At 63.0% G+C, this 15,409-nt stretch overlaps 2 protein-coding genes across 2 annotated transcripts; one reads left to right on the plus strand and one right to left on the minus strand.

Moving 5' to 3' along the window:
• Positions 1 to 1,035: 1,035 nt before the first annotated feature.
• On the minus strand, positions 1,036 to 10,292 carry UBE2Q1 (ubiquitin conjugating enzyme E2 Q1). Its single transcript, XM_051641073.1, has 13 exons — positions 9,930 to 10,292; positions 8,598 to 8,702; positions 8,174 to 8,278; positions 7,770 to 7,820; positions 5,097 to 5,237; positions 4,507 to 4,591; positions 3,992 to 4,052; positions 3,378 to 3,468; positions 3,227 to 3,285; positions 2,780 to 2,828; positions 2,499 to 2,594; positions 1,844 to 1,910; positions 1,036 to 1,472 (listed from the first exon to the last, which is right to left on the minus strand). Exons 1-13 carry the CDS (start codon positions 10,212 to 10,214, stop codon positions 1,441 to 1,443), a joined length of 1,227 nt encoding a protein of 408 aa, XP_051497033.1. The 5' UTR covers positions 10,215 to 10,292; the 3' UTR covers positions 1,036 to 1,440.
• A 286-nt stretch (positions 10,293 to 10,578) lies between these two features.
• On the plus strand, positions 10,579 to 15,062 carry CHRNB2 (cholinergic receptor nicotinic beta 2 subunit). The gene is given in 7 exon segments (XM_051641032.1): positions 10,579 to 11,031; positions 11,581 to 11,726; positions 11,830 to 11,874; positions 12,389 to 12,498; positions 12,620 to 13,493; positions 13,495 to 13,584; positions 14,751 to 15,062. Coding segments are annotated over 7 exon segments (1,479 nt in total). The 5' UTR covers positions 10,579 to 10,988; the 3' UTR covers positions 14,922 to 15,062.
• Positions 15,063 to 15,409: the final 347 nt, after the last annotated feature.

A 15,409-nucleotide genomic window follows, 5' to 3' on the forward strand; every position in this document is an offset into this window, starting at 1 on the left:
AGAGGAGCAGAGCCCAGCTGCCTCCTTCCCCCCCCCCAGCACCAGGAGCAGGGCTGGAGGGTGCTCAGGACCCTGCTGAGGGCTGGTTTGGGCTGGAGGAGGAGAGCCCAGGGCAGGGCAGAGCTGCTCCATGTTGCAAACCTCTCCAGGTCCTTCAGCAAAGCACTTAAAAATCGACCCCCTACCCCACAGCAAGAGCGGAGCAGCCTCCATAATCCTCCTACAGCATCTCTTGATCCTGAGGCTCTGAGCAGGACGAGGCCTGAGGAGGGAACAGCTGCTGGAGGAGATAACGGACTTCAGAGGCCCTTTAATTTTTCTAAGAACTTTTATTCAAACACAGTGAATTAATACCCATGGTCCAGCTTTGACACAATGAGTCAGCTCTGCCCTCCCCCGAGGACATGGCCCCAGAGGAGTTCCAACATCCCCATCTCCTTCCAGCAGCCTCAGGGGGAATTCAAGCAAGGAACTGGGGGTGCAGGAACAGGGCAGGACAGCAGCAGCACCTCCAGCAAGGGCACCGAGCAGAGCAGAAACGGTGGCTTGAGGACAAAAAAGAAATAAAACCCTGGAGAAGTTGCTGCAGGAGCAAGTCCTGGGCAGGGATGAGAGCAGCAATCACAGCCTCATGCCCCTGCATCCAAGCCCTCAGCCCCAGCAGGACACAGGAACACCTTATGGACTTTCCCCTCGAGGCTTCCAGAGGTGACAGTTGGTGGTTTATAAAGAGTCTGTTCTTGGTCCAGGGGAGCAGGGGTTGAAGCCCCACTCCCTCATTGCCAAAAAAAACAAAAAAGGCTTTTCTTCTTCCGAGGTGGCTGTCCGACCTTCCCACACGGCTTGTCCAGGAGCTTGGCCCCCAACACAGAGAGTTTGGGGTTATTTGTGCCCCCAGAGCCCGTGTGGCCCCTCAGCTGCAGCCCCAGGGGCAGGGCTGGGGACATAGTGTGGCACAAACCACTGCAGAGGCCTTTGTTCCCCGCCGGCACCGGGAACCATCCAACGCATCGAAAATTCAGTCAGACCAGCATCTTCAAATTAACAAACTGTAATTTTTTTTTTTTTTTCTCCAAAGATACATTTTCCATACACATCCATCATACACTGTAACAAAAAAAAGCAGTGTACATGAAATAAGAAAATAAATTAAATCCATAGCATAGGTAAGGAGGACGCTCTAGACTGGAGCAGAGTCGAAAGTTTCCAGCGATACAAGAGGCTCAAAAGTTTGTTTTAACAAGGATGCCTGCGAGCAAGGGTCCAGCAAGTGTTTTAGGTCAGTCCAACTGCTTAAACAGTTTTATTTTTAGAGTTTTTAATAGCCATTATTGTCCTGCAATAGGCAGAGCTATTACATCCTGGGAGAAAGCCAAGAGGCGTCGTCAAGATCCAAGGAGAGCATCCGGAGATGAGGGGGTTGGTCCTGCAGTGCCCACGCTACCCGTCCTCCTTGGGTGGTGTGTACCAGCCTGAAATGAGGAGAGATCCATCAGGGATGAGGCTGCCTGGGAACACCACCCTACGCTGGGAAACACACAGCTGGAAAAGCTGTTGGTGCCAAGTGCCACTTTCCCACTTCCCAAGTCGCCCAGGTCACCAAGAGGTTTTCCCTCCAGGTCGCTCCTCAACACCAGCTGGACAATGACACGTGTCCCTGGTTGCAGCTGGAGGAGCCCAGCACTGATGGGGCAGAGGGACACAGCAGCCACTGCTGGCCCACCTGCCACCTCACCCCAGGTCATCTCTGCACATGGGGCAAGAAAAACTCAACTCCAGTGGCTCGTTGGGAGGCTCAGCCTGGGCAGCACAGGGAAAGGCAGCTCCTCTCCTCAGCACTTACCATTCTTCTCGTGGATCTGGACCAAGGACTTGTAGGACTGCTGAGCTCTGGTCAGGCTGTACTGGTTCTGCAGGGGAAGCAGGGGAAGCATCAGGCACTGGCACCAGCCACCCACACACCATAGAGCCAGTTTCCACACATCCCACAGAACCATGGAATCACAAAGGTTGGAAAAGACCTCTAAGATCAAGTCCAACCATAAACCCAGCATCACCATCCAACCAAACCAGGTCCTGAAGTGCTACATCCACATGTTTTCTGAACCCATCCAGGGATAGGGACTCTACCCCTGCCCTGGGCAGCCTGGGTCAGGGCCTGACAACCCTTCCCAGCAAGGAATTGTTCCCAAGACCCAACCTCAACCTCTCCTGGGCACCTTGAGGCCCTTTCCTCTTGTGCCATCACTTGTTCCTGGGGAGCAGAGCCCGACCCCCCTGGCTCCAACCTCCTCTCAGGCAGCTGCAGAGCCAGCAGGTCTCCCCTCACCTCCTGGGCTCCAGGCTGGACACCCCCAGCTCCCTCAGCTGCTCCTGCTCAGACTTGTGCTCCAGCCCCTTCCCCAGCCCTGCTGCCCTTCTCTGGACAAATTGCAGCAACCCACTCTCCACCTCACACCCAACTGCTCCTTAAGCTCTCTTGCTCTGCCCAGGCCCACCTTGTTGGCTCCAAACTGGACTCGTGCTTTCCCCTTCACCAGAGTGGCACTGATCTGCATGATGACTGACTCGATGGAGTAGGCACTGCTCCAGCCCTGAGGGACAGAGGACCCAGGGTGAGAACCCCAGCCTCCCCACCACCTCCCTGAGCCCAGCACAGGCTCAGCAAAGCCACAGAGGCAGCTGCCAGGCAGGATTTGGCTGCCAGACAGCCCTGAGGAGCAGGACTACAAAGCCCAGCAGACAGCAAAGTGACCCAGGAGCTCCTGCCAGGACACACCTGCTTTGTGAGCAGCTCCATGCAGATGGCACCACCCCCCAGAACGTACCTGGGGAAGGAATTGGGCAGAGTTAGGTCAGAGACTGACACAGCCTCACCCACCCGTGGCTCCAGAGATCAACAGTTGTTTTCCCAGAGTAGATCTCAGGTGGAAAAATATATAAACAAAAAAAAAGTCCATCACCCCTGTCTAGGCTTCCCAGAACTACTACACTCTGGGCTCAGGGAGATTATGGGACTGGGAAGAGATGGATAAACTGCAGGAAGCAGTGCTGGAGACAGAGGCACAGAGTCACCTTGGTTAGCAAAGACCTTCAAGATCATCGAGTCCAACCATCAACCTGACACTGACAAGCCCTTCACTAAACCACATCCCAGAGTCCTGTGTCTACACAACCAACTCTTCTCTCCCCCAGGTACCTCCAGCAGAGACAGGCAGGCACTTACCCCCCTGACAGCACCGGGGACACGACCCTTACGAACGGCGGATCGAAAGGAAAGTTATCCTGGAAGGAGAGAAGGAAACGTTGGGAAACGTCTTCTCCACCCGCTCTCCCAGGTGGTGGCACCTGGAGGGGGGTGTGGGAAGCCTCCTTACTTTAAAGGAGAAGTTTAGGAGAATGAAATCTGTTCCTTCTTTCTCTTTGAGGATCTGGAGATCATTGTGCAAAGCGCTGTCCTCGTCAACCCTGCCCAAAGAAGAACCCAGAGGGTGAGAGCCAAGGTGGGGCAGCTCAGACCAGCCCTGCCCGTGGCCACCGAGCTGTCCTACCTGCACCACCGGCTGCCACCGGGTGTCACCCGGGGGCAGTGACAGCACGGGCTGCCAGCATTCTGCTCCAGCTTTGCAGAGATGACCATCACACCCTTTTTGCATGCTGCCAGCTTAAAAATAAAGACTGCCTGGTGCAGGGAAAAGGCAGCACTGGTGTCTGGAAGGGTGTGAAAGCTCAGGGTTTGTCTGATGAACCTCTTCCAGGACTCTAGGAACAGCAGACAGACTTGCAGAGCCCTCAGATTATCTCATCCTTCTCTGGAGATGTCATCTCCTTTCTGGTGTGGAGACAGCAAGCAAGCTGCCCCAGAGATGCTAACCCCAGACCTGCCAGGTGCTCCCCTGCCCTGCTCACTTCCCCTCTGGCTCACAGGGACATTTTGGTCCCACCACCAAGCTCCACCACAGCTGCATGACCCCCAAGCTCTGCCACCTACTTCAGGAGTTTGACGTTCCAATCGTACAGGCTGTCGTTGACTAGTTCAACTGCATAGTATCCTGCAAGGTGAGAAGAGGCACATCATGATGGGGGAGGTGGAGCCACCACCCAGATCTCCAACCCCCTTGGCACTGCAGCACCACCTCAGCCTAGCGCAGAACCCCCCAAAAAAGCAGCACTTATCCAGAGGGACCCTCCTGAGGGCAGCAGGTTTCCCACCACTGCTCTTTCCCGAGTCCCTGGGGTCCCCAAAGGGGTGGGAGCACCATCACCCTCAGAGCCAGCCAACCCTCCCTCCCCACAGCAGGCTCCTCACTTCCAGCCAGCAGGGAAGGATAAGGCAGAGATCAAGGTGAGGCAGCTCTGCTTGCTCTTGACAGAGCCACCAGCACTGGAGGCTGGAGATCCTCTCCCCAGCTGAGCAGAGCAGGATGGCTCTGGGTGGTGCCACCCAGGAGGAGGACAACCCACCCCAGGGTGGCAGCCCCTGCCCGAGCTCCCGGCAGCACTTACCGCCCTTGAAACTTGGTGATCTGTAAATATCCCTGAGCTCCTTCATTAGCCGGTCGGTGGCCTGCACAGACCCAGACACTGCACCCTGCCAGGAATTGGGGAGGTGGCACTGTGACACTGCACCCACCATGGCTGGTGCTCTGTGAGGCCAACACCCCAGCTAGGACTCCCACCCAGCCTCTAATCCAGACCTCACCGTGCCCCTTGCCTCTCTGCCTCCCCCTTTCCCCCAGGAGCAACTTCCCTCACCCCAAAGATGCCACCCCAGGCAGCAGAAATGCCTCCATGCCCTGCCAACTACCCAAAAAGTCCAAAAGCCCAACCCACCAGCCACCCCCACGGCCCACAGCAGGGTTCAGCTCCTGGGAGCAGAGGGACACCCCACACCTCACTGCAGGAAGGCTGCCCCACATAGCACCAAGGCTCTGGGGACACCTGAGGCCCACACTTACTTCCTGAGCCAAAGAGGAAGCTCATGGACTTCTCTGCATCAGCCACACCAGCCCCTGAGAGCCCTTTGACCAGGGACAACCCCTTGGCTTTAGGTCCCTCTGCTTCCCCAGCCCACCCACCCGCTGGGTGACACGTACATTTAAGTAATCTTGCCTCTGGTTCTTTTTTATTTTCTCTAAAATGGCCAGGTTCTCCTTCCCAATGCCTTCATCCTCTGTCTTCTTCCCATCTGCTGGCTCTTCCTCTTTCATCTCATAGTGGTCCAAGTCCTCAGTGTCCTGGGAAGAGGAAAGGAGAGCTGGGGGGACTCATCACTTCACTCCTCCCTACTCCAAGTGCTGCTGCCAGGAACCCTTGGGGTGAACAGGAACCCCATGAACTGGGAAAGATTCCCAGTGCAGTTTTCCCTCCCCATGAGCTCCAAGCTCTGATTAGAGGCAAAAACCAGGCAGAAGGCCCAAGGACTGGGTACGCTCAGGAAACAAGTGTCAGGCCCCAGGCCCCACCATTCTCCCATGCCAAAGCCAGCAGAGTGGCACACTTCCCTTTCCAACATGGCACTTCCCTTTCCAGAATTAAACTGGCATCACACAAGCTCTTTGTTCCCTGGGTTCTTCCCTGCCAAGTCTCACGCTTGTTGATAATTAGCCGCTCATCTCAGGGGTGCACCCGAAGGAGCCCCGTGGAACCAAAGGGGGCTGTGGCTCCAGGGAGCTGGGGGGGGCACAGACACTGCACCACCAACCCAACACCAACACCTCCCCAGCAGCCCCAGGGGGACAGAGTCTCACCCCCAGCATTTAGCACCACGGCACATTTTCCCCTCAGAGAGGGGACACGTCCCTGTGGGTCCATCAGCTGCTTGTCCTTCAGCTCAGGACACCCCGGGGCTCTCACAGAACCACAGGATGGTTCTGGGCAGAAAAAGCCTGTAAGACCATCAAGTCCAACCATAACCCAACTCAACTAAGTCCAGTGCTAACCCATGTCCCTCAGCAACACTACAGGGCTCTGAAACACTACCAGGGATTCAACCACGCCCTGGACAGCCTAGGCCAGGGTTTAATTACCCTTTTGGTGAAGATGTTTATCCTAAAATCCAACCTCAACCTCCCCTGGGCACCTTGAGGCCCTTCCCTCTTGTCCTGTCACTTGTTCCTGGGGAGCAGAGCCCGACCCCCCTGGCTCCAACCTCCTCTCAGGCAGCTGCAGAGCCAGCAGGTCTCCCCTCACCTCCTGGGCTCCAGGCTGGACACCCCCAGCTCCCTCAGCTGCTCCTTACAAGTTCTCCAGACCCTTCCAGCCCCTTTCCCAGCTCCATTGAGCTCCTCTGGACATGCTCCAGCCCCTCCACATCCTTCTTGTCTTGAAGGCCCCAAAACTGACCCCAGGATTTGACTCTTCCTCAGCCTGACACAGGCTCTACCCCTCACCCTGTGCCACATCAACACTCATCAAGCTGACATGTGTGAGACCCTGACGTTCATCACCAGTAAAACCAGTCACAGGGATCAGGGCCCACTGCACGGGAAACCCTTCCCACTGCAGGGAGATCCTCCCCACAGGGTTCAGCCACCTGCTCATGGCCCTGGGTTCACACAGCTCTGGCTCTGGGATTAAATCCTCTGAGCAAGTGTTTCCTTCAGCCTCTCCAGGCTGGTTTGCTGCTATTCTGGATGAGCAGCATTTCTGGGAGGGCTTGGCCGCTTTTAGACTGTCACAAGAAAATAGATCCTCCTAGAAAATCCCTCGAGTGGATTAACCTGCATAATGCATCCCTGCACCATGGCACAGCTCCCCTCTTCCCACACAGCCCAACAAATCCAGCTGCTCAGCCAGAATCCTTCGCTCCGGGCGAGGAGCAGAAGGGACAAGGGGGAACACTCAGTTCCCAAGGATTTCTTCTCCAGCCCACAGAAGCATGAAGCCCCACACATCAAGAAACATGTAGATGTGGCACTTCAGGGTCAAGGTTGGGAGGTTTTCTGTGGGTGTTTTGGTTTGTGTTGGTGGTTGGACTTGGCGACCTTTGAGGTCCTTTCCAGCCATCATGAGTCTGTGATCACAACTTTACCAGGAAGCAGCAAGTCTGCAGATTCATGGCCTTGTGCTGGCACCTGGTTATGCCTCCTCGTTTCCCCCAGGGACCCTTGCAAAGCCCAGGCTGGATGCAGCAAGCTGAGAACTTTCCTCAAACCCCAACAACTGCGGGTGTGCTGCTCCAAGGGACCTGTCCCCGGGCTGGGGGAGCTGCTGCCTGGTGCGGGGAAGCGCGAGGAGCCTCCGCGTCACCATGGAGATCTGGGATTATTCCACCCACTTCTGGAGAGCTCTACACCACAAACCAAACAACACAAGCCTGGGGGTTTTGCAACAGGATGTTCTCAGCCTGAAGTGAGGTTCGGCTGCCTCTGCCCCTCCTGCCAGCCATCCTGCCCTCCCCTCTCTCCGGGATTCCTGTTTTCATGGTGTGATTTCCCTGCCAGCCACGGCAGCCTGGAAATCCCATCACTCCAGAGGGAGTTTCAGGCTCTGGAGCACAGCAGCACGAGGTGGGGAGAAACTGCCCAAGGGGCTTCATTCCCAGATCACCTGCAGAAGCCTCAGCTGCTGCAGTCCCACGTCTGGGAACACATCACTCCCCCCGGGGCTCCAGACCTGGATCCTCAGCAGCAAAACACTGAGAACAATCCAACCTTGAAGCTCTTCCCTGCCTGCTCCTCCCAGACATGATCCCTGTGCCCTCCCACCTTCCAGCAGGCATCTCCCTGTACTCGGTGTGCTTCCTCGTGCAGGAAGGTGGCACTTACCTCTGGCATCTCTTCATCTTCCTCTTCAGAGGACACCTCTTCCTGCGTGCTCTGTGGGGACAAAAGGATAGAGATGAAGGTGGCACCATCACCTTCCTGGGCCAACACTCTCCTGCCTCCCCAGATGCTTCTGAGGCAAAGTTTCAGAGGGATTTATGAGCAGAACCAAGTTAAAAGCAGAGTGAAGCCAAGAACCTTTACAGCAAACTACACCAGAGCAGCCAAACAGCAGCAAGGCCCAAGGGAGCAGGCTGGCATTCCCCAGGACAGGAATCTGCCCCAGGAAGAGGAGATTAACACCTCACCTGCTGTGTTCCTCCTTCAGGGACAGGAAGGCCCCTCCAGCAAACCCCAGGGAACTCGTTTTATGAGCTGAGAAAGCCTCCTTCTGTCCAGCCCCTCACCTGTTCTGCCGGCAGAGGCTGGTCCAACATTTCAACATCTGGATGTTGGGGGAGGTTGTAGAGTTTGCACAGGTCGGAAATGATTCGCTTCAGGTGCTGCAGAAGCTGGGGGGGGGGAGCAGACACGTGTCAGCAAAGCACAGAGACCACCCCCCCCAGGCCCCAGTGCCCCCAGTGCTGCCCCTGCCAAGGAGTGAGCCAAATTCCAGGGGCTGCTCATTCCTGCTCTGAGCACTGGGGGAAAAATCACACCCTGGAACTAAAGAGAAGTCAGAGCTGCTTGTCCCCAGCTTCCTGAACCCCACGAGGCCAGGCCCCCCAGGCAGAGGGAGGCACCACCCAGGATCTCCCCCTCCTGCAGCAACCAGCCCCTCACCTGCCCCCTGCCCAGGCTGTGCCCCCTGCCCAGGCTGTGCCCCCTCACCAGGGTGCTTCCTTTCCTGACTTCCACCAGCCTCTCCAGGATGGCTGCCAGGTTCGGATCGTCCGACTCCACAGACCATATTGGGGGAACAGCTGGATAAGACTCCTGAAAAAAAGGAGAAGGAGTTTTTTGAGCTGCTGCAAGCACCTCCATCCCACAGACATGCCAGCAGGGACCAGGGCGGGCAGGGCCAAGAGCTGCAGCCCAGGTCTTGTGCAGATGGATCCCTCCAGACCACAGAGACCAGGGGAGAGCAGCTGCACCCACCCCCAGGCTGATCCCAGGCCAAGGAAAAACAAACCCCTGCTCCAACAGCACTGGATCTGTGGGAGTGGGGTGGAACTGGGAGGGTGGTAGAAGTCTGGCCACCCCTTTGGTCACCAGAGCCTTTGGCAGTGGGATGGTGATGAGGACAGGACACCACAGGACTTCAGAGAATGGTTTGGGTTGGAAGGGACCTTAAAGTTCATCCAGTCCCACCCCTGCATGGGCAGGGACACCTCCCACCAGCCCAGGCTGCTCCAAGCCCCATCCAACCTGCCCTTCAACACTGCCAGGGATGGGGCAGCCACAGCTTCCCTGGGCAGCCTGGGCCAGGCTCTCCCCACCCTCGATGTTCCCCCTGTTCCAGGCTGCCCCACAGGGCTCTGGCCTCGCCAGCTCTGGACCAAAAACGCTGCAGGAGGAGGATGGGGTGAGCACCCCCCGGCAGCCCCCCCAGCTTTCACCCAGGGCAGAGCCCTGCCAGCCCGGACAGCTCCCGAGTCACCTCTGGAAAACCCCGGCCCCACGGGGGCTTCCCCTGCTCTTCCCGGGCTCCACGTCCAGAGCTGCCATCCCAAACTGGGACGTGCCAGGCGGGATCTGTAACCCCCCCAAACCTGGAACCCCCAAACACTGGCCCGACACCGGGGGTACCGGTACATCCCTCCAGGGATCACCGGGAACCCCCCCTCCCCCCAAAACACGCGGGGCACAGAGGGACAAGGGGCGCGGAGGGGCCACCAGGGTGGGAGCAGCGCCCCGAGCCCCCCCAGCGGTACCAGGCAGGGACCCCGGCCCAGGGGGAAGCTCCGGGGTTTGCTCCGCTGGGAGACGCTGCCCGGTGCCGGGAGCCCGGCGGAGCCCGGGGGCTGAGCCCGGCCCGGGGGCAGGTCCCCCCAGGCCGCACGAAACGGTTCCCACCCGCCGTAACGGCGACGGGCTCCACCGGGCCGCGGTCTCCCGAGAGCCGGCAGCCCCTGCCGGCCTCCCGAGCCGGGCCCGGGCGGGCTCTCAGGGCCAGGGCCGCCCCCGGCAGGGCCCGGACCCCGCCCGCCCCCCGGGCCTCACCGTGATGTTGCAGTGGATGCGGACGGGCCCGGGCGGCGGGCCCCGGGAGGCGGAGGCACCCGCGCGGGCCCCGGCCCCCGGCACGAACTCGCAGCTGATCTCGTCGGGGCAGGCGCTGCCGATGCGGAACCGCTCGTGGCCCCGGTGGAAGATGGACTCGAGCAGCCGCAGCTCCCGCCTCAGGAGCCGCCCGGCGGGGGCCGCCGCCACCTCGGCCCCGCTCCGCCCGGGCCCCCCCGCCGCCGCCTGCGCCCCCGCCGCCTCCTCCGCCCCCGCCCGCTGCATCTTCCCATGGAGGGACCCGCTCCGCCGCCGCCGCCGCCGCAGCCCCCGGAGCCGGCCCAAAATGGCGGCGGGACGGCCCCGCTCTCCGGAAGTGACCCCTCCCGCCGGCACCGGAAGGGGCGGGGCCGCCGCGCTCCGCAGGCTCTGCTGTCACCGCGCGTCACCGGAGCGGAAGTGACGCCAAAGGAGGCGGGGGAAGGGGCGGGGCTCGCGCCCCCTCCCCCCCCCCCAAGCCGGGAGGGTCACGTGGGGCACGGGGGGGGGGGGGGCGCTGGAGCCCCGGGGGTCCGGGGGGCCCGGAGGGGTCGGGGGGTGCGGGGGACCCTGGTATCGGGGGGCCCGGGGGTCTCAGGGGGTCTCGAGGGGACACCCCAGAATCCGGGGGCGCCTGAGCCCGGGGGCTCCGGGGCTTCCCACGGCCCGGGGTCCCGGGCGGGTCGGCGGGGTCCCGGGGCCCGAGACCCCCTCCCGTGTGTGCGGGGCCCGGGACCTGCCCCCCCCCCGCGCCCCCTCGGGCCGGGGGCTGCGGAGCGCGGGCCCCGCGGCGGGGCGGGGGCGGGGGCGGCCCCGGAGCCGGTGACGGCGGCGGTGACGGAGCGGGGAGCGCGGGGCGGCCCCGGCGCAGCGCCCGGCACCGCCTCCCGCCCGGGGCCGCCCCGCCCGGGCCGCCGCCGCCGCCGGCTCCAGCACCGCGGAGAGCGCGGGCAGCACCGGGGACAGCGGCGGGACCGGCCCCGGCCCGGCACGGCCCGGCCCCGGCACCGGGCCGCCCCCATGGCGCTGCTCCGCGTCCTCTGCCTGCTCGCCGCCCTCAGGCGTAAGTGCCGGGGACCGGGGGGGGGCGGTTGCACCGATACCGGCGGGGAGGGGACCGGGTCGGGCTCCGGGGCTGCGCCGGTTGTACCGCACCGTCCGGTGCCGACCCGGCGTGAAGCCGGTACCGGCCCCGCTGCGGTGCCTCCCGCTGCTCCGGCCTGACCCGCCCGCCGGAGCTCCCGGAGCTCCCCCCGCGGCACCGCCGGGCCCGGGGTCTCCGGTTCCCCGAACTGTTCTGGCGGGGCGGGGGGGCCGGGGAGGGCGACGGGGGGACAGGGGGGTGGGCAGAAGCAGGCAGGGGGGCCCCCCAGCTTCAGCGGCCGTGCCCACCCACCGCTGCTGCTCCCCAGGCCCCCGAGCCCCCCCGAACCCTCCCCCCCCCAGAGCCGCCCTGGCTGTGACACCGTCACCCCCGTCACCCCCAGCACCCCCCTCTTGAGCTGCCGGGCTCAGACCCCCGGGGCAGGCACAGGCTGAGCCCCGGGGGGGTCCGGAGCCTGCGGGGGGCCCTGCCCGCCGCCGCGGGGCTGAGCCCCCCCCGCCCCCGCAGGGACGCTGGGCACGGACACGGAGGAGCGGCTGGTCGAGTACCTGCTGGACCCCGCGCGCTACAACAAGCTGATCCGACCCGCGACCAACGGCTCCCAGCTGGTCACCGTGCAGCTCATGGTGTCCCTGGCGCAGCTCATCAGTGTGGTGAGTTGCCCGGGGCTCTGCTCCCCCATCCCCCGGGCTTGAAGGGGGCCCTGCAGCCCCCCAGGCCCCCCACAACCAGTAACCAGCCCCGCTGTCTCTGCAGCACGAGCGGGAGCAGATCATGACCACCAACGTCTGGCTGACCCAGGTGGGAGCCCTGGACTCCACAGTGGGCCTGGGGACCTGTGTCCACCCTGCCCTAGGACCCCCTGTGTCCAGCCTGCCCCCCTGTGTCCACGGTGTCCTGGGTACCCCCCTGCACTCTGCCCTGGGACCCTCCAAACACCCTGTGTGGAACCTCCTGTGTCCACCCTGCCCCAGGACCCCCAGGCCCCCTGTCCTAGGACCCCCCCTGTCCACCATGTGCTGAGACCACCCAGGCCCCCTGCCCCAGGACCCCCAGTTCCCTTGCTCTGGGACCTCCTGTGTCCACCCAGCCCTGGGACCCCCCCCATATACCTTAGAAAGACCCCAATGTTCACCCTTCCCTGGGACTCCCCTGACCCCCGTGTGGGACCCACCTGCCCCAGGACCCCCCATACACACTTAGAGGGACCCCCCTGCTCCTTGCGTGGGACCCACCTGCCCCAGGACCCCCCATACATGCTTAGTTTGCCCCTCCTGCTGGCCCCCCTGGTGGGGCTGAGCCTGCCTGCCCGCAGGAGTGGGAGGACTATCGCCTCACCTGGAAGCCGGAGGACTTTGACAACATGAAGAAGGTCCGTCTGCCCTCCAAGCACATCTGGCTGCCCGACGTGGTGCTCTACAACAAGTAGGTCTTTGGGGTGTTGGTTTTTTTTGGGTGGGGGGGCTCAACCCCACCTGGGGCTGGGGGCAGAGCCATTGCAGGCCCAGGGCAGGGCCGGAGTTGACACTGCTCCCCTTCCTCCCAGCGCCGACGGGATGTACGAGGTCTCCTTCTACTCCAACGCTGTCATCTCCTACGATGGCAGCATCTTCTGGCTGCCGCCGGCCATCTACAAGAGCGCCTGCAAGATCGAGGTGAAGCACTTCCCCTTCGACCAGCAGAACTGCACCATGAAGTTCCGCTCCTGGACCTACGACCGCACCGAGATCGACCTGGTGCTGAAGAGCGAGGTGGCCAGCCTGGACGACTTCACGCCCAGCGGCGAGTGGGACATTGTGGCGCTGCCGGGCCGGCGCAACGAGAACCCCGACGACTCCACCTACGTGGACATCACCTACGACTTCATCATCCGGCGCAAGCCGCTCTTCTACACCATCAACCTCATCATCCCCTGCATCCTCATCACCTCGCTGGCCATCCTCGTCTTCTACCTCCCATCCGACTGCGGCGAGAAGATGACCCTCTGCATCTCCGTCCTGCTCGCCCTCACCGTCTTCCTGCTCCTCATCTCCAAGATCGTGCCGCCCACCTCGCTGGACGTGCCGCTGGTGGGCAAGTACCTCATGTTCACCATGGTGCTGGTGACCTTCTCCATCGTCACCAGCGTCTGCGTCCTCAACGTCCACCACCGCTCGCCCACCACGCACACCATGCCCCCCTGGGTCCGCACCCTCTTCCTCCGCAAGCTCCCGGCGCTGCTCTTCATGAAGCAGCCGCGGCAGAACTGCGCCCGCCAGCGCCTCCGCCAGCGCCGGCACAACCGGGACCGCGCCGCCGCCGCCAGCCTCTTCCTCCGGGCCGGCGCCCACGGCTGCGCCTGCTACGCCAACCCCGGCGCTGCCAAGGCCGAGGGGCTCAATGGGTACCAGGAGATGGGGGGGGGGGCAGGCGGCGGCCCCCCCGCCCGGCTGCGCCTGCGGGCTGGGGGAGGCGGTGGACGGGGTGCGGTTCATTGCCGACCACATGCGCAGCGAGGACGACGACCAGAGCGTGAGGATGGGCGGGGGGGCGGGGGGTGGGGGGGCATGGGGTGGGGGGGCAGGAAAGAATGGGGGGGTATGGGGTGGGGGGACAGGAAGGGATGGGGGGGCAAGGGATGGGGGGCAGGTAGGGATGGGGGGGCATGGGGTGGGGGGGCAGGAAGGGATGGGGGGCAGGAAAGAATGGGGGGGCATGGGGTGGGGGGGCAGGAAGGGATGGGGAGGCAGGAAAGAATGGGGGGGTATGGAGTGGGGGGGGCAGGAAGGGATGGAGGGGCAAGGGATGGGGGCAGGTAGGGATGGGGAGCAGGAAAGGATGGGGGAGCATGGTAGGAATGGGGGGACGGGAAGGGATGGGGGGGCAAGGGATGGAGGAGCATGGGATGGGGGGCAGGAAGGGTCGGAGGGCAGGTGGGATGGGGGGAAGGGATGGGGAGGTGTGAGATGGGGAAGGCAGGCAAGGCTGGAGAGGGGGACATGGGATGGGGGTGGAAATTAGGACTGGGGGACAGGGGATAGGGGGCAGTTAAGGCTGGGGGAAGGCATGGGATGTGCGGGGGCAGGCAGGGCTGCAGGGGGTGGGGCAAGGAATGTGGGAGGCCGGTAGGGCTGAGGGGGAGTTGGGGGGCAGTTAGGGCCACGGGGGGTGGGCATGGGATGGGGGGGGCAGGCAGGGCTGGGGGGTTGCAGAGCATGTGCGTGGCTGCAGCACAGGAGGGGATGTGTGTGAGCACCAAGGGCATCCCTGCCTGGGAGCCCCCCCAGATCCTGCAGCCCCCCCAGCCCCTGCCTGAGCAGGGTGCCCAGCCCTGTCCCTACCAGCCCTACCATCCCCCATCCTGCAGCAGTTGCTCTGGAACCCCCGGGGGCCTGAGGGGAGGGAGCTGACCCTGCAGGTTTTGGTGGAGCTGGTCCTGGTCAGGGCTGGGGATGCTGCCCCCCCCCTCTCCCTGAGCTCACTGGGGAGATGAGTTTCCTGGGCTCAGCAGCTGGGCGGCAGCGGGAGGACCGGGCCCCGGGGGGGCCGTGGCAGCCTGACAGTGCTGGGGGAGCAGCTTCGGGGCTCTGCGGAGCTGCCGAGCTCCCGGTGAAGCCGCCAACCAGAGGCGGCACCGGCAGCTCCGGGCGGTGCCGGAGGCCCCGGCCTGACCCAGGGTCCCTCCCGGCTCCGCGCAGGTGAGCGAGGACTGGAAGTACGTGGCCATGGTCATCGACCGCCTCTTCCTGTGGATCTTCGTCTTCGTCTGCGTCTTCGGCACCGTCGGCATGTTCCTCCAGCCCCTCTTCCAGAACTACGCCACCAACTCCCTGCTGCAGCTCGGCCAGGGCACCCCCACCTCCAAATAGCACCGGGGCGGCCGCCCGCCCTCCCGCCGGCCCCGGGGGCAGCCAGGGACCGCGGCTCCGTGCCCTGTCCCCGGGGCCGGAGAGCCGGGTGCTGGGCTCGGGGCAGCCACTACAAACCAATAAATACTCACCCAGGAGGGGGCTTGTTCCTTTTAGTGTCATTTTATCCCGCACCGCTGCCCGGGAGCAGGATGCAGCCGGGGCTGGGGGGTGGGCTTCGGCTCCCCGTGACCGAGTTTAGTGAGGAATTGCTTCTGAAGAGGAAAATCCCGATTGCCGAGGGAAGGGAGTGAAGCGGCATGAAACCGGGATGCTCCCGGCTCCGTTCCTGGATCACCGCATCTCCCACCGGCGCAACAACCAGCCAGGAGCCGGTGCCGCAGCCCCCGGTCCCCGCCTGGCTCTGCCGGACCCCCTGAGCCCTCCCGGGGGCTCCAGAGCCGCACGGATACCGCGGGGAGGAGGAGGAGGATGAGGATGGGGCTGCT

The sequence above is a fragment of the Apus apus genome, chromosome 27 (assembly GCF_020740795.1).
Source record: "Apus apus isolate bApuApu2 chromosome 27, bApuApu2.pri.cur, whole genome shotgun sequence".
Taxonomy (NCBI): Eukaryota; Metazoa; Chordata; class Aves; order Apodiformes; family Apodidae; genus Apus; species Apus apus.

What these genes read in the sequence shown, in the direction of transcription:
- UBE2Q1 (XM_051641073.1), bottom strand. Translation starts at nt 10,214, where the DNA reads ATGCAGCGGGCGGGGGCGGAGGAGGCGGCGGGGGCGCAGGCGGCGGCG. An exon ending in TCCTAAACTTCTCCTTTAAA is followed by an intron (nt 3,286 to 3,377) that starts GTAAGGAGGCTT and finishes CTCTCCTTCCAG; the next exon opens with GATAACTTTCCTTTCGATCC. An exon ending in TCCCCGGTGCTGTCAGGGGG is followed by an intron (nt 2,829 to 3,226) that starts GTAAGTGCCTGC and finishes TTCCTTCCCCAG; the next exon opens with GTACGTTCTGGGGGGTGGTG.